Source organism: Lepidochelys kempii, chromosome 18, assembly GCF_965140265.1.
Source record: "Lepidochelys kempii isolate rLepKem1 chromosome 18, rLepKem1.hap2, whole genome shotgun sequence".
NCBI lineage: Eukaryota > Metazoa > Chordata > Testudines > Cheloniidae > Lepidochelys > Lepidochelys kempii.
In genome coordinates, this window is record NC_133273.1 from 1,568,753 (window position 1) to 1,587,515 (window position 18,763).

Sequence of the window (18,763 nt, forward strand, 5' to 3'; positions counted from 1 at the left end):
TTCTCGTCCATCCTCCCCGTGGAAGGAAAAGGCCGGGGTAGGGACCGTCGAATCGTGGAAGTCAATGAATGGCTATGCAGGTGGTGTCGGAGAGAAGGCTTTGGATTCTTTGACCATGGGATGGTGTTCCATGAAGGAGGAGTGCTGGGCAGAGATGGGCTCCACCTTACGAAGAGAGGGAAGAGCATCTTTGCGAGCAGGCTGGCTAACCTAGTGAGGAGGGCTTTAAACTAGGTTCACCGGGGGAAGGAGACCAAAGCCCTGAGGTAAGTGGGAAAGCAGGATACCGGGAGGAAGCACAGGCAGGAACGTCTGTGAGGGAGGGCTCCTGCCTCATACTGAGAATGAGGGGCGATCAGCAGGTTATCTCAAGTGCTTATATACAAATGCACAAAGCCTTGGAAACAACCAGGGAGAACTGGAGATCCTGGTGATGTCAAGGAATTATGACGTGATTGGAATAACAGAGACTTGGTGGGATAACTCACATGACTGGAGTACTGTCATGGATGGTTATAAACTGTTCAGGAAGGACAGGCAGGGCAGAAAAGGTGGGGGAGTAGCACTGTATGTAAGGGAGCAGTATGACTGCTCAGAGCTCCGGTACGAAACTGCAGAAAAACCTGAGTGTCTCTGGATTAAGTTTAGAAGTGTGAGCAACAAGAGTGATGTAGTGGTGGGAGTCTGCTACAGACCACCGGACCAGGGGGATGAGGTGGATGAGGCTTTCTTCCGGCAACTTGCAGAAGCTACAAGATCGCACGCCCTGGTTCTCATGGGTGACTTTAATTTTCCTGATATCTGCTGGGAGAGCAATACAGCGGTGCATAGACAATCCAGGAAGTTTAAGGAAAACGTAGGGGACAATTTCCTGGTGCAAGTGCTAGAGGAGCCAACTAGGGGGGGAGCTTTTCTTGACCTGCTGCTCACAAACCGGGAAGAATTAGTGGGGGAAGCAAAAGTGGATGGGAATTTGGGAGGCAGTGACCATGAGTTGGTTGAGTTCAGGATCCTGACACAGGGAAGAAAGGTAAGCAGCAGGATACGGACCCTGGATTTCAGGAAAGCAGACTTCGACTCCCTCAGGGAACGGATGGGTAGGATCCCCTGGGGGACTAACATGAAGGGGAAAGGAGTCCAGGAGAGCTGGCTGTATTTCAAGGAATCCCTGTTGAGGTTACAGGGACAAACCATCCCGATGTGTCGAAAGAATAGTAAATATGGCAGGCGACCAGCTTGGCTTAACGGTGAAATCCTAGCGGATCTTAAACATAAAAAAGAAGCTTACAAGAAGTGGAAGGTTGGACATATGACCAGGGAAGAGAATAAAAATATTGCTCGGGCATATAGGAATGAAATCAGGAGGGCCAAATCGCACCTGGAGCTGCAGCTAGCAAGGGATGTCAGGAGTAACAAGAAGGGTTTCTTCAGGTATGTTGGCAACAAAAAGAAAGCCAAGGCAAGTGTGGGTCCCTTACTGAACGAGGGAGGCAACCTAGTGACAGAGGATGTGGAAAAAGCTAATGTACTCAATGCTTTTTTTGCCTCTGTCTTCACGAACAAGGTCAGCTCCCAGACTGCGGCGCTGGGCATCACAGCATGGGGAGTAGATGGCCAGCCCTCTGTGGAGAAAGAGGTGGTTAGGGACTATTTAGAAAAACTGGACGTGCACAAGTCCATGGGGCCGGACGCGTTGCATCCGAGAGTGCTAAAGGAATTGGCGGATGTGATTGCAGAGCCATTGGCCATTATCTTTGAAAACTCGTGGCGAACGGGGGAAGTCCCGGATGACTGGAAAAAGGCTAATGTAGTGCCAATCTTTAAAAAAGGGAAGAAGGAGGATCCTGGGAACTACAGGCCAGTCAGCCTCACCTCAGTCCCCGGAAAAATCATGGAGCAGGTCCTCAAAGAATCAATCCTGAAGCACTTAGAGGAGAGGAAAGTGATCAGGAACAGTCAGCATGGATTCACCAATCGAAGGTCATGCCTGACTAATCTAATTGCCTTCTATGATGAGATTACTGGTTCTGTGGATGAAGGGAAAGCAGTGGATGTATTGTTTCTTGACTTTAGCAAAGCTTTCGACACGGTCTCCCACAGTATTCTTGTCAGCAAGTTAAAGAAGTATGGGCTGGATGAATGCACTATAAGGTGGGTAGAAAGTTGGCTAGATTGTCGGGCTCAACGGGTAGTGATCAATGGCTCCATGTCTAGTTGGCAGCCAGTATCAAGCCGAGTGCCCCAAGAGTCGGTCCTGGGGCCGGTTTTGTTTAATATCTTCATAAATGATCTGGAGGATGGTTTGGATTGCACTCTCAGCAAATTTGCGAATGATACTAAACTAGGAGGAGTGGTAGATACGCTGGAGGGCAGGGATAGGATACAGAGGGACCTAGACAAATTGAAGGATTGGGCCAAAAGAAATCTGATGAGGTTCAATAAGGATAAGTGCAGGGTCCTGCACTTAGGACAGAAGAACCCAATGCACCGCTACAGACTAGGGACCGAATGGCTAGGTAGCAGTTCTGCGGAAAAGGACCTAGGGGTGACAGTGGATGAGAAGCTGGATATGAGTCAGCAGTGTGCCCTTGTTGCCAAGAAGGCCAATGGCATTTTGGGATGTATAAGTAGGGGCATAGCGAGCAGATGGAGGGACGTGATCGTCCCCCTCTATTCGACATTGGTGAGGCCTTATCTGGAGTACTGTGTCCAGTTTTGGGCCCCACACTACAAGAAGGATGTGGATAAATTGCAGAGAGTCCAGCGAAGGGCAACTAAAATGATTAGGGGTCTGGAACACATGACTTATGAGGACAGGCTGAGGGAACTGGGATTGTTTAGTCTGCAGAAGAGAAGAATGAGGGGGGATTTGATAGCTGCTTTCAACTACCTGAGAGGTGGTTCCAGAGAGGATGGTTCTAGACTATTCTCAGTGGTAGAAGAGGACAGGACAAGGAGTAATGGTCTCAAGTTGCAGTGGGGGAGGTTTATGTTGGATATTAGGAAAAACTTTTTCACTAGGAGGGTGGTGAAACACTGGAATGCGTTACCTAGGGAGGTGGTAGAATCTCCTTCCTTAGAAGTTTTTAAGGTCAGGCTTGACAAAGCCCTGGCTGGGATGATTTAATTGGGGATTGGTCCTGCTTTGAGGAGGGGGTTGGACTAGATGACCTCCTGAGGTCCCTTCCAACCCTGATATTCTATGATTCTATGGTCTGTACCTCAGAATATTTATCTGAACCTAGTCTACAGACAGCACTGACGTTTTCCCATAATTTGTTCTGATATGAACATTTCCAGTGCAGCGCTGATGCTGATTTTGCACATATTACGAGTATTCAATATAGGGTGGCTGTTTTCTGCTTTTTTTCTCCAATATTAATCCATTTTCCTAAAACCAACTATATGTTTAAAAAATGAACATGGTGAAGATTTTGAAAAATCTTAAGCAGAGGTTTAAATAAACCCACTCCAAACCCGCTCTGAACATGCAGAATCTCGGCAACCTTTGGCTGAAATTTGGCAGTTCTGATTCCACTCCCAATTATAGCTTTTCCAACAGAGTCATAGCCACAGCCCTGTGTACTCTGTGACAAACTTGACCTAAATTCTGCAGCAATATCCCGCCTGTATTATGCAGCATTCCAGTGCAGCAGACTGAAGATTCCACAGCAGCTTTTGAAAAAGTTAAAAAATTGAGATTCTTACAGAATTAAAATAAAAATAAATAATTCAAGCACTACATTATCTCTTCTGTTACTTAATTTAATATAACATTTAATTTATTTTACACTGATCCTAATGTTTCCATATGCTGCAGAATTTTGTACTGTACATCATAATTGTATGACCGATGTTGTCAAAGGGAAGAAGATTTGTGAAATTGGATAGCAGGCACTTTAGACCTTGTTTCAGAGTAGCAGCCGTGTTAGTCTGTATTCGCAAAAAGAATAGGAGTACTAGTGGCACCTTAGAGACTAACCAATTTATTTGAGCGTAAGCTTTCGTGAGCTACAGCTCACTTCATTTCCACTGAATGCTTCCGATGAAGTGAGCTGTAGCTCACGAAAGCTTATGCTCAAATAAATTGGTTAGTCTCTAAGGTGCCACTAGTACTCCTTTTCTTTTTTAGACCTTGTGGCTTCTGAGGAGATACTTTGTGGGATAAGCACAGTAGCTGGATGCGAACATGCTCACCAGTGATTTTGTTTACAATGTTAATAATTATGATATTGAGATGAATGGAGAAATTCACATCTTTCAGAGTTATTGCTGAAGGCTGCCTACTACTCAGGCAGACATCACTGCATCAGTTTACACTGCGGCCTAGACTACACTTAAAAAGTAGACTGACACAGATACTCAGACATTCAGGGGAACAGCTGATCAATACATCTATGCCGACCCAGTCCCTGGTGTAGACATTGTTGGGTCAACAGAAGCATTCTTCATTCCTAGGGGAATTCTGCGCCAAAAATTAAAAATTCTAAGCACATTTAAAAATTCTGCACAATTCTGCATATTTTATTTGTCAAAACAACACAATATAATCGCACCAGTTTCAATTATTTTGGTAATTTATTTCAAAATACTTGTCAGCAAGTATGTCTGAAACAATATAGACAACAAAATAGATTCAGGAAATTTTTTTTAACAAATACATTTCTTACTAGGCATATTAATACAGAACTCTGAGTAATAATTCATTTAAACTACAATACAGAACTGTATTTCCTGCACCCCTCAGAAGCAAAACAAAGGCTTGGGGGAGTCAGGGGTATCGGAGGAGCTGAGGGAGAGGGAAGTAATTGCTGAGGAGGAGCCTGGGTGTGAACTTGGAGGGTTGATGGGTATAGGTGGGAAAAGTATGGAACAGGTTTTTTGGCGGGGCAGGGTGGGATTGTTAGGGAGCTTCCCACATGCAGACACTGGCTGACCCCCAGGCTCTCCCATTCAGTCAGGCATATCTGCCCTTATCCCCATGTGTCCCTCCACCCCAATTCAGACACCCACTCCCCTCTTTCCCCATGTGTCCCTCCACACCCCCAGCCAGCCCCTCCCCTCATCCCCATGTGTCCCTGCACCCTCTCCCCACATGTTTCTCTGTGCTCCCACTCAGACATCCACCTTCCCCCATGTAGCCCTGCACTCCCTCCCCCTGTGTCTCTGAATCCCTTCAGCCATCCCCCCCACACATCCCCATGTATCCTGTGCCCTCACTCAGCCATCTCCCTTCCCCCATGTGGCCCTGTGCCTCCACTCCCATTCAGCCCCTGCTCCAGTGTGTCTTCCTGCATTTGCCCTTATGAAGCCCTGTCTCTGACCCCCCAGCAGCCCCACGCTGTGTGTCTCCTGAACTGGCCCGACAGGTGCTGTGAAGAAGGCATTGTAGGCTCTTTTGGGGGGAGGGATAGCTCAGTGGTTTGAGCATTGGCCTGCTAAACCCAGGGTTGTGAGTTCAATCCTTGAGGGGGCTATTTAGGGATCTGGGGCAAAAATTGGGGATTGGTCCTGCTTTGAGCAAGGGGTTGGACTAGATGACCTCCTGTGGTTCCTTCCGACCCTGATATTCTATGATTTTTTCTCTTCCCTATGGTAGCTGGGGCTGGCCGGGAGCAGCTGCTCTGTTCTAGCACCACAGCGCCCTCTGGTGGGCAAAAGGTGGAACTGCAGCAACTTTCTGACAAGTTATTTTCTGAGGAAAAAAATAAAAATATGCATGGCACATGAATTATGTGCATGTGTAGCGGCACAGAATTCCCGCGGGAGTACTTCTTCCATCAACCTAGCTACCAGTGCTTGGGAGGTGGTGTTGATACAGCAACAGAAAAACACCTTCTGTTGGTGTAGCACCTAAAATACAGGGTTACAGCAGTGTAGCCACAGCACCATACATATGCCGTTGGAGCCTCCATAGTGTGGACAAGCCACCCCTCTTTCCCTCAGTTCATGTTTAGAAGGTTTACTTCACAATCAGGAAGCCTAGAAACTTACTTATAAAAGATAGTAGAAGCTTGGATTCTGGAGCTCATCTGTAAGGCAACAGTTATCCAAGTCCACACTCATGATATTCCTGAGTTCATTGGGCACTGGCTTTCTTAAGGTTATGTTGGGATGTAACCCCTGTCTACACTAGTCAGTTTGTCCCACTTTCAGGCATCAGTGGCCAGACCCGGTGTATATGGACTATTATGAATTCCTAGGGCAAACAATGCAAATTGTGATTTGCTTGCGCCCTAAGAATGCACCCTTCCAAAAAATTAGTTCAGACATACAAAGGCTTATTTTCCCCCAATGAAATGAGAGCCTTAAAGTCTGAATTGAGATTATTTTAATGTCTGATATTTTAATGTCTGCTGTGAGCTTTAAAGTCTGACTGAGATGATTTTAATAGTTTATTTCTCTACTTTTTTTTTAAATAAAGGGAAAAAAACCAAGAACATTAAATGCAAATCACTCCCAACCCCAATGTTAAAGTCAGATTTTTAAACACAAAAAATGTCAGGGAATACAATAAATAAGATCGTCAGAAGAGACATCAACTCACCTTCATTACACATTGTGACGGGGTGTACTGGACCCTTTGAGACCCCCGGCTGGAGGCCTCATGGTCCTACTACCCCCCGCCCCACAAAAGGAGCAGTAAAGGGTGGGCCCTCCAGGCCTGGCTAAAAAGGCTGCAGTGAAGAAGCCAATCAGAGCCCAGCAGATTCAGTTAAAAACAACTGCAGGGCCTGAACAGGTCAGTTGCTGGCCAGGACCAGAAGGGGAAGGAAGGACCGGAAGACAGAAGAATTCTCCAGGCATTGAGGCCTGGGAGAGACCCTGCTCAAGCACGGAACAGAGAACCCAAGCAGATGATGGGACTAAGTAGAAAGCAGCTCAGGGAAGGCAGCAGCAATTATTAAAGGGAAGCAGCACATGACTGCTGTTTATAGGGACCCCGCGTTGGGACACAATAGTGGATGACCCTGGGTCCTGCCCAACAGCCACCGAGGAAGTGACCTAAGCCCTGAGGAGGGGATAAGTCTTGTTTAGGGGCCCAAGTGAAGGGCATGACTTAAAGGGGCACCAGAGAACTGTTAAAGCCAAAGAGTTGCCAAGGCGAAAGTTCTGGAGGGCAGGAACAGACATAAAGCTAGCCCAGAAAGGGCTGAGAACTGAATCCGGAGGCAGGGCTACAGATACCAACAAGGGCACAGTGACTGTCCTTTATCTGTTACCCCAGAAGGGCTTCATTCATTTTAGACATTGTGTGACTTAGCCAGAAGGCTGAGCCACTGAAGACCCGCCTGATGAGGGCAAAAGACAGGGAGTACCACCAGCAGAGAAAGAGTGCAGGTTCGCACCCAACTGACAGGAGGCATTCACGAGAGGTAAGCGCGCCCTGTCACACACATATAGTATTTCTGATTCCTAATTAGGTCATTAAACATCTGGTCCAATTCTCCATTGCTTTAAGGCATACAACCTTACTAACTGTGAACTGATGTAAACAAATACAGAAGGTGCAAAGTACAAGAGGCTCGGGTCTATACAGTATGCACAATGGAAGTGACTTAAGTCTGGCCTTCACAAACTTGCAATGGAACTACACTGGTTAACTTTTAACACAGACCTTTTGTTATTTCAATGCAAATCTGTGTGTGGTCACACTTATTTTGGAATAAAAGTGACTTAAATAGGACACTTCTCAAATAACAAGAGTTCTGAATTAAAGCCTATTTAGTTACTTTGGTACAGGTTTGTTTGTAGACCACCCCTTAAATTTACTGAGAACTAGTTTAGATATGTTTCAGAGTGGTAACCGTATTAGTCTGTATCAGCAAAATAAACGAGGAGTACTTGTGGCACCTTAGAGACTAACAAATTTATTTGGGCACATAAATTTGTTAGTCTCTAAGGTACCACAAGTACTCCTCATTTTTTTTAGTTTAGATATGTAACCATAACATTGTACTATCACTTTTTCATCCAGTGTCATTATTTCAACTCAGTTTTATTTCATGATCCTTTAGGCTTTGATTTTTAATGGATATTTTCTCTCTCTCTTTACCTACTGCTCTCTTGTACTTTAATAAATTAGCTCTTTAGTACTTTTTCAGTAAGAGATAAAATAAATAAATAAATACCTAACTGCTCTTATATAGCACTTTTCATCATAGAATCATAGAATATCAGTGTTGGAAGGGACCTCAGGAGGTCATCTAGTCCAACCCCCTGCTCAAAAGCAGGACCCATACCCAATTAAATCATCCCAGCCAGGGCTTTGTCAAGCCTGACTTTAAAAACTTCTAAGGAAGGAGATTCCACCATCTCCCTAGGCAACGCATTCCAGTGTTTCACCACCCTCCTAGTGAAAAAGTTTTTCCTAATATCCAACCTGAACCTCCCCCACTGCAACTTGAGACCATTACTCCTTGTCCTGTCCTCTTCCACCACTGAGAATAGTCTAGAACCATCCTCTCTGGAACTACCTCTCAGGTAGTTGAAAGCAGCTATCAAATCCCCCCTCATTCTTCTCTTCTGCAGACTAAACAATCCCAGTTCCCTCAGCCTCCCCTCATAACTCATGTGTTCCAGACCCCTAATCATTTTTGTTGCCCTTCGCTGGACTCTCTCCAATTTATCCACATCCTTCTTGTAGTGTGGGGCCCAAAACTGGACAGACTACTCCAGATGAGGCCTCACCAATGTCGAATAGAGGGGGACGATCACGTCCCTCCATCTGCTCGCTATGCCCCTACTTATACATCCCAAAATGCCATTGGCCTTCTTGGCAACAAGGGCACACTGCTGGCTCATATCCAGCTTCTCATCCACTGTCACCCTTAGGTCCTTTTCCGCAGAACTGCTGCCTAGCCATTCGGTCCCTAGTCTGTAGCTGTGCATTGGGTTCTTCCGTCCTAAGTGCAGGACCCTGCACTTATCCTTATTGAACCTCATCAGATTTCTTTTGGCCCAATCCTCCAATTTGTCTAGGTCCCTCTGTATCCTATCCCTGCCCTCCAGCGTATCTACCACTCCTCCCAGTTTAGTATCATCCGCAAATTTGCTGAGAGTGCAATCCACACCATCCTCCAGATCATTTATGAAGATATTGAACAAAACCGGCCCCAGGACCGACCCCTGGGGCACTCCACTTGACACTGGCTGCCAACTAGACATGGAACCATTGATCACTACCCGTTGAGCCCGACAATCTAGCCAACTTTCTACCCACCTTATAGTGCATTCATCCAGCCCATACTTCCTTAACTTGCTGACAAGAATACTGTGGGAGACCGTGTCAAAAGCTTTGCTAAAGTCAAGAAACAATACATCCACTGCTTTCCCTTCATCCACAGAACCAGTAATCTCATCATAGAAGGCGATTAGATTAGTCAGGCGTGACTTTCCCTTGATGAATCCATGCTGATTGTTCCTGATCATTTTCCTCTCCTCTAAGTGCTTCAGAACTGATTCCTTGAGGACCTGCTCCATGATTTTTCCAGGGACTGAGGTGAGGCTGACTGGCCTGTAGTTCCCAGGATCCTCCTTCTTCCCTTTTTTAAAGATTGGCACTACATTAGCCTTTTCCCAGTCATCCGGGACTTCCCCCGTTCGCCACGAGTTTTCAAAGATAATGGCCAATGGCTCTGCAATCACAGCCGCCAGTTCCTTTAGCAGTCTCGGATGCAACTCATCCAGCCCCATGGACTTGTGCACGTCCAGTTTTTCTAAATAGTCCCTAACCACCTCTTTCTCCACAGAGGGCTGGTCACCTCCTCCCCATGCTGTGCTGTCCAGTGCAGCAGTCTGGGAGCTGACCTTGTTCGTGAAGTATATCATCAGTATATCTCAAGGTCCTGGATTTTCATTTTTGTACCTAATCAGTTATAATTACACTTGTAATATAATTATGTTCTAATCTGTTCTAACATTGGTCTTTCTTTTTTTGTATATAATCTGAGGGCTTATCTACACAGGAAAGTTATGGCAGTATAAGCTTAGATTTGAATTTAAACCGATAGTTATACCAGCATAGCCCCTCATGTGGAGACTCATATTCCAATGGGAGTGCTTTTTCCCCCCAGTTTAGTTCATGTTGCTTAAATCTCCTTCCTAAATTTAACTGAAAAAGCCACTCTTACATTGGACCCAATTAAACTGTCCAAACAGAGGAATATACTGGTATAACTAGATTGGTCTAATTGGTAAAACTTTCCTGTTTAGACAAGGCCTGAGATATCATTAATTGGTTTTAATCACTTCCTAGTTACTGCAACTATTCTTTAAACTGTTGATTTAAAAATGAAATACAAGCATTAAAAATGTGAGGGGGGGACAGTTCTCAATAATGGCTAGTGTACTGTAGTTTCATGACAAGAAAGTTGTTTTCAAATCCTGGATGACTCACAAGTGGAAATGAGATTGACTATCACATTCACCATTTGTTCACATCACAAAGCTACCACACACTTTGATATACTATTTTACAACAAATTGGTCAATGCACAATGGAAGGAAAACTTTCAAGACCTTCTAAATAGTGACTCCAATATTGATGAAAGCATTTTTGACTCAATCCCCCAACATCCTATTAAGGATGACCTCAGAACACCACCAACACTTGTTGAGGTAAAGAAAGCCATCAAACAGATGAAGAACAATAAGGCATCTGGACCTGACAGTATCCCTGCTAAAATCTTCAAAGGAGGAGGAGAAGAACTGGCTTGCCAGCTTCACACCCTAATACTCAAGATCTGGCATTCAGAAGAAAACCTAGCTGACCATAGGGATTCCATTATCATGACCACCGCCATCTTCAAGAAAGTAGAAAAATCGGATTGTGGAAACGATCAATGAATTGCCCTGCTGTCCACTTCCAGAAAGATCCTCACCAGCATTCTTAACTGGCTGCTCCCTCTTGCCAAGGAAATCCTCCCAGAATCACAATGCAGATTCAGACCATCTCAAGGTACCAAGGATATGATCTTTTCCTGAAGTTGGCGAACGGTAAAGTGCAGAGAACATCATCAACCTCCCTACATAGTCTTCATCAAACTCATGAAAGCATTTGATTCCATCAGTTGTGAGGCTCTGTGGAGAATTCTCCTCAAGTTTGGATGCCTGCCAAAATTTGCCATTCTCCAACTCCTCTGTTACAACATGTCCGTGATGGATATCACCAATTGATCAAAAACGGACTTTGTACTAAAGACAGGAGTCAAGCAAGGCTGTGTCATCGCTCCAACCCTCTTCTTCATCTTCCTTGCTGTTACCCTCTTTCTCATCGTTGACAAGCTCACCTCTGCACTTGATATTCAATACAGAATGGATAGCAAGCCTTCAACTTCAATTGCCTCCCATTCAAGACAAAGACTATCACTAAATCACTCACTGAATGACTGTGCCCTGTGCACCCACTTGGAAGAAGATCTTCAAAAAACATCTGACATCTTCTCTGAGGCCTACAATCAACTAGGCCTAACACTCAACACCTAGAAAACTAAAGAGCTCCACCAATGGACTCCGAACCACCACAATTCTGCTCCCTCAATCAAAGATCAAGAATGAGACCTAGATAATGTCAAGCACTTCCATTACCTCGGTAGCCATCTGTCGCAGAAAGACGACTTTGAAAAAGGAGATTCAATACTGCCTCCAATATGCTAGGGCACTTGAGAAAATGTGTCTTTGGAGAATCATGACTTCAAGAACCAAACCAAGCTTCTCATGTAGCAGGCCATCATTATTCCTGTTCTCCTGCACAGTGCCAAGACCTGGGTCACGTATAATAGACACCTTAAGGCTCTTGAATGATCCCATTAATATTGTCTGCACAAGACCTTCCAAATCAAGGGATGATCAATGCGCCAACATCAGCATTTTGTCCCAAGCCAAAAATTCCTGCATTGAAGCTATGATTATCCATTACCAACTTAATTGGGCTGGTGACATTCTTCGAATGCCAGATAATCGATTCCTGTAGCAGGTCATTTTCTCATAACTTGGCCAAGGCCAACAAATGGGGGGCGGGGAGGGGGAGAGGAAAGGCACTTCAAAGACACCCTCAAAGCCAACATGAAAAAGTACAACATCCACTAAGTCATGGGAAACCCAAGCCAATCGATGGACTAAAATGGAGAAGGACCTTGTGGCAAGGATTCCAGCATTATGAGACTCAATGGAGAAACAGGAAAGAATGCATCACAGCACAACTCAACAATCCAGATCTGCCCCTTTCACCAGGAAAAGTCTGCCCCAATTATGACAAAATATGTGGATCCCGGACTGGTCTTATGAGTTATGTGCAGATCCACTAGCAATAGCTGGCTATCATTTCATGGAAGACAATCATCCTCGAACTCTGAGGGATCGCCAACCATTACTTTCATAGAAAGTCCAAGACTGAAGTCGCAAGCATGATGATCAGGATTATGGTGCTTTTGCAGAGATGGGAAGTGGGTCCAGATCTGGAGCAGGAGCCATGTTGGGGGTCAGGAATAAGGTGCAGTAAGGACTACTTGTGCTATGTTTGGCCAATGCAATCAAGTATCAGTTTCATGCATGTTTCATCAGTTTCATTCATTTCAAGTTGCAGTGGGGGAGGTTTAGGTTGGATATTAGGAAAAACTTTTTCACTAGGAGGGTGGTGAAACACTGGAATGCATTACCTAGGGAGGTGGTAGAATCTCCTTCCTTAGAAGTTTTTAAGGTCAGGCTTGACAAAGCCCTGGCTGGGATGATTTAATTGGGGATTGGTCCTGCTTTGAGCAGGGGGTTGGACTAGATGACCTCCTGAGGTCCCTTCCAACCCTGATATTCTATGATTCTATGATAAATTTATCCACAACTTTTTCATAAAGGAAGGATATGGAATTTTTACACATAGAATTTTAATACTCTACACTTACATTTACAGAATACACTTAAACTGATGAAAAAACAAACATCTAATTTGTGCCTGCCAATCGCAACATTTTCAGGGACATTTTACTTCCCCTTCTGTCAACCAGTGGTCATGCTAGAACCGGGATGTATGGTATCTCTGAAAAATTAAAAGCCAGCTTCTTTTTCCTCCCTGGCTACAATTTTAACTCTTTTGTGGTTAGTGTTTCTTCTTTTAGCAATAACTTTTTTAAAATCTACTTAGGCACAAAGCTTTTGGGAAGTGCACAAAGAAAAAGATAGTGCTTCTCAATTTTCAAGTACCCACGGCTGTAGGCAGAACCCTAAATGCTATGAATGAATGTGGAGAACTGGAATGCTCGGGCTATATATTACAAATTACACTTAACACTGCAGAGCATAGCACTTACATTATAAACCCAAGTTTTTAAGCGTTTCTAACTGGATGTAAAATTTCATTGTGGGAAGGAACTTGCATGCAGTGTCTCAAGTCCGAGGATAATTTCTATTTTAAATACAAATTTTAAAAACTCCATTCATATTTTTTTAGATACGAGAAGAATTAAATTTAATCATTTTCACCTGCACAATTTGAAAATAGCTCTAAGGAGAAAGTGAAATTTGGCAAGCCTTTACTGCACAATTTGCACAATAGCAATAACAATTTTCTAATTAATATCTTCTACAGATGTACTGAGGATGCTGGCAAGACATGATGAACAAACAGCTCTACAGGAACCATTACGATGTGGTGGGTAAGTGATATCTCTGTGGCTAAATGTATGTTTAAATGATTTACTTAAGAAGTTCCTCTGTCCAAGTGACCATTTTATTGGCAATAATTTTGCTGGTTTTGAAGAAAGGATCGTTTGGAGAAGGAAAAAGGAGGTTCACACTACCAGCTGCTCTGGAACAATGTTTTGGAAGAATGACTTTTAATGAAACAGTTTTTACTCAATTCTGTTTGCCAAATTGCAATGAATCTATAAATAATACACCAGCTTTGTCAAAGGCTCAAAAGAGAAGCTTCTATTTCTGGTACTGGCCACCCTGCTTGCTTACAGATGTATAAAAAGTCAGACTTATAAGAGAGGAGACAAATGACTAAAAATACCAGGGAAAAAATATCCATTAACAAACCTTGCTTCGGGTCGCTAGTTGCAGTCACAGGAGTGCTGGTGGCGAGATGAGTGTTCTCCACAGTCCCGTAAACCACAGGGCTGTGCTCTGGGACCTGGCTGGACAGCTGCTGGGATTTGAAGTACAAAAAAGGGTGATAATGAGCATGCGAACATAAAAGCTGGCAACATGGAACACAAGCAAGCAAGAGGGGAAGACAAGAGCAGGGTGGGAGATAAAAGAAAAGCAAAAGGCAGGAAAAAAATATACACAGACCAATTGAATAAATTCAAAAAGTACATGGGAAGGGGAGGAAGGAAAAAGGCAGCAGGAAAAGGGGGGAAAAAGACGATTACTATTAACAACAGCAAGAAAAGACAGCACTGCACAGTCATTAATACACTTCATTCATCTATGTTTCTTCCAAGTACAGCAGAAATGCTCCTGGTAATAATTTTCAAAAACTAGGGTACAATCAGATCCTCCCCCCCCCCCCAAAAAAAAAAAGCTGTGTAAAAAGAACTGGCTAACTCCATTTGCAAATGATCAGCAATTTCAAAAATCTTTGATATTTTTTGATCAAACCATTAGAAAACATTAGAATTTGCAAAGACAAGTGTGAATAACAAAAGTCAAAATTTTGACAGATTTACAGCAGGCCTGACAAAAGTTACATATTTTTAAATGGCCAGATTAAAAATTTAGAAGTGGACAGAAAGCCACTTGACCAGGACTGAGGAAATTCCAGGTACAGCTTATCTCAGAACAAATATCTTCACCATCACCACTACCATCTATCTGACAGGACAAATAAATGTTCACTCTGGCAAAACACTGAAATCAGATGCTCTTCTGGATTTGGGTTGTATTTGTGGAGATAACAAAGCCACAAAAGCCAGCATCTCCCCTCAGAAATCTAATAGAAACTTTTTATGAAACTATAAATGACAATATCAAACCCACTTCAAACCCACTCCAATTTTTCAGAGCAGGGCTCTTTTGCAAGTTACTTTGTAGATGGATGGGGAAAATGTTCCTATCAGTAAATCCTCCTTAAGGCACAAACCAGAAACCACATGGGGAGAAAAAAATCCAACAAATTTAACATTTATCATTTTAAAAAGCCCACACTTTTGCTTTGCAATGTATATTAATTTCTGATGTAGTAGCTTCAGTGTGAAGTTCCCATCTACACATCTACCTTCAGTGACATCTCAGATGGGGTATACTAAAAAGCTGTGATCTTCAAAGGAGTTGGAGGGAGCTAAGTGCCCAACTTCCATTGAAATTAAATATCATTTGAGTACCTAACTCCCTCAGGCTCTTTGAAAATTGTAGCAGAAGTCTAAAGAAAAATTCTCTCTCTAAATTCCTTAAGGTAGAATCCATTCCGGCACCTAGAAAAATAAAAGAAGTCTGGGAGAGATTCATTTTTATATTGTTTTCAGATTCTGAGTGTACATCTGGGTACAGCTGCGACGTTTGTCCAACAACAAAAAATAATGGATAGATGCATACACAAACACACACAATCAAACACAGGTTCTAACATTGAAAGGAGGTTGTGATGTGCACACTACAGTGCCGGAGTCTTCATTGGAAAGAGAGGTCTTGGGTACAGATTAATAAAATCTTCAGTAGTATTGAAAACTTCATCATACGAGTTTTCCCTACTAAACTAAAGGCCATACTCCTTATGGAAATGAGGGTGAAACCCAGATGCTTTCAGCAACATTAACTTCTGAAAAAAGAAAAGGAGTACTTGTGGCACCTCAGAGACTAACCAATTTATTTGAGCATAAGCTTTCGTGAGCTACAGCTTACTTCATCGGATGCATGGAAAATACAGTGAGGAGATTTATATACACACAGAACATGAAAAAATGGGTGTTATCATACACACTGTAAGGAGAGTGATCACTTAAGATGAGCTATTACCAGCAGGAGAGCCCGGGGCGGGGGGGGGAGGGGAGGAGAAACCTTTTGTAGCGATAATCAAGGTGGGCCATTGCCAGCAGTTAACAAGAACGTCTGAGGAACAGCGGTGGGTGGAGGTGGGGGAATAAACATGGGGAAATAGTTTTACTTTGTGTAATGACCCATCCACTCCCAGTCTCTATTCAAGCCTAAGTTAATTGTATCCAGTTTGCAAATTAATTCCAATTCAGCAGTCTCTCGTTGGAGTCTGTTTTTGAAGTCTTTTTGTTGTAATATGGCGACTTTTAGGTCTGTAATTGAGTGACCAGGGAGACTGAAGTGTTCTCCAACTGGTTTATGAATGTTATAATTCTTGACATCTGATTTGTGTCCATTGATTCTTTTACGTAGAGACTGTCCAGTTTGACCAATGTACATGGCAGAGGGGCATTGCTGGCACATGATGGCGTATATCACATTGGTAGATGTGCAGGTGAACGAGCCTCTGATAGTGTGGCTGATGTGATTAGGCCCTATGATGGTGTCCTCTGAATAGATATGTGGACACAGTTGGCAACGGGCTTTGTTGCAAGGATAGGTTCCTGGGTTAGTGGTTCTGTGGTGTGGTGTGTGGTTGCTGGTGAGTATTTGCTTCAGGTTGAGGGGCTGTCTGTAGGGAAGGACTGGCCTGTCTCCCAAGATCTGTGAGAGTAATGGGTCGTCCTTCAGGATAGGTTGTAGATCCTTGATGATGCGTTGGAGAGGTTTTAGTTGGGGGCTGAAGGTGACGGCTAGTGGCGTTCTGTTATTTCCTTTGTTGGGCCTGTCCTATAGTAGGTGACTTCTGGAAACTCTTCTGGCTCTGTCAATTTGTTTCTTCACTTCAGCAGGTGGGTATTGTAGTTGTAAGAATGCTTGATAGAGATCTTGGAGGTGTTTGTCTCTGTCTGAGGGGTTGGAGCAAATGTGGTTGTATCGTAGAGTTTGGCTGTAGACGATGGATCGTATGGTGTGGTCTGGATGAAAGCTGGAGGCATGTAGGTAGGAATAGCGGTTAGTAGGTTTCCAGTATAGGGTGGTGTTTATGTGACCATCGCTTATTAGCACTGTAGTGTCCAGAAAGTGGATCTCTTATGTGGACGGGTCCAGGCTGAGGTTGATGGTGGGATGGAAATTGTTGAAATCATGGTGGAATTCCTCAAGGGCTTCTTTTCCATGGGTCCAGATGATGAAGATGTCATCAATATAGAGCAAGTACCCTACCAAATCCTGTGGAATTGTGAAGGAGCCTCTGCAGGCTACAGGACAGGTGTGGGGAAAATGTGGTTTGGTGAGCATGATAGTGAGCCACTTGCTCCTCCCTTCTGTACCTCCTGGCCATAATGTCAGCATCTCTTTCCCTCTTCCAGTGGGACTAAAAAAGATCAAGCCTTTGTGAAGCTGCTGCTGCTGTTTTTGCATTATTGATATACTGAAGAGACAACATTTGAGGTGTACACTTAAAAAAATTCAGCAAATATCTATTTTTGGCTGCCATGTCTGACCATTATTGAAGAAGAAACTAATGCCCTTCTAAATATTACATTATATATGCTTATCATTCACACTCAAAAGCAGTAACAAGCAATAAGATATTACTGTTAAAAAAGGCAGAATGGTAAACAGACATAATGCGAAGGGGAGCTAGTAGTTTCTTGGGAACAGTTAAGTTTTCCAAAAATGAAATTTACAAAGCTGGCTAGGCCCTGGGTGAAGAACTTTTTTTTATACTGCAGCCAGGCCTGAATGAAGCCAAATAAAAGACATTTTACAGATTAACTGATTTCAGTAATGCTTTCCTCACTGTCTGCCTGGATTATCAGCTTAATTAAAAAAAATCTACATAGAAAAATATTATGGAGAATGGGACTAAAAGCAACAGGAGCCAAATGAGACTGGAGAAGGACAAGAAGTTTTTAAAAACTGTGAACTATTTGGGTTCGGAAGGAACCATGTTTTTTTAGAGGGTTGGAAAGCACATTGTGGGAATTAAAACAATGTAAATATATACATAAAAATAATGATATTAAAATAAAGCATCCTCAAAAGGTGAACAGTTTAAAAATTCAATATTTAGAAGGAGGATCTAGTAGTAAACTATTCAAGTATCACTGTTATGACTTACGATGTTAAAAGAACTTTTCTATGCAATTACCTTCCACCTTGGGTTGTTGTCCTAGCAAACATATAAGGCAAGAAGGTTTGGTCATCATTTGGATGAGAGACTCTCTAGGAAAACCCAGGGTGTTTTTGGTTCAGTAAAGAGTGCTCTTCCTTATAAGCAGGGATCCTAGAAATCCATTTGCCGCGGAAAAACGCAGAATTTGTGTTTTTACAGAGAATCTTGAGTTTTTACATTGTGTGAAAAAATAAAAACGTATATTAACTAAATTTTACTAACAGTCTCAGTGTCATGTATTCAATGCACATGACCTCCCACACTTGTAACTGATTTTCGCTTCCAGCATATAGAGGTTACTCAGTGATGTATAGGGGTTCATGTTTTAATGCATCTCAAATTTCACTTCAGCCTGCAGACATGAGTAATTAAAGTTATGGAAAGATGCCAAAAAATTTAAAAATCACCCCCTAAAGACCATGTCACAGAGTTTGGAAAGTACAAATTTCACATTGATAATAGTGTGCTGTTCTGTACGCAGCAAGGTGTGGATTATGTTCAAAGGCAGACAGTTGTAGAACACATGGAAAGCGCTAAACATAAACTGAATGAAAAGAAACAAAAACAAGAGGCTGAAACAGCAGGGCTATCAACAGTAAAGAAACAATGCTCTGT

The 18,763-nt window shown here is 43.2% G+C and overlaps 1 protein-coding gene across 17 annotated transcripts in view; it reads right to left on the reverse strand.

Annotated features, from left to right (window-relative positions):
- The window catches only part of EIF4G3 (eukaryotic translation initiation factor 4 gamma 3), a 440,859-nt gene that overhangs the window by 155,738 nt on the left and 266,358 nt on the right, over window positions 1-18,763 (reverse strand). For 11 of the 17 annotated variants that reach the window (XM_073316601.1, XM_073316591.1, XM_073316590.1 and 8 more), the window contains one exon: window positions 14,035-14,194. In XM_073316601.1, coding sequence (XP_073172702.1) covers window positions 14,035-14,194 — 160 coding nt within the window. The remainder of the gene's footprint in view (window positions 1-14,034; window positions 14,195-18,763) is intronic. The other 6 variants (XM_073316587.1, XM_073316593.1, XM_073316584.1 and 3 more) reach the window with 2 other exon arrangements.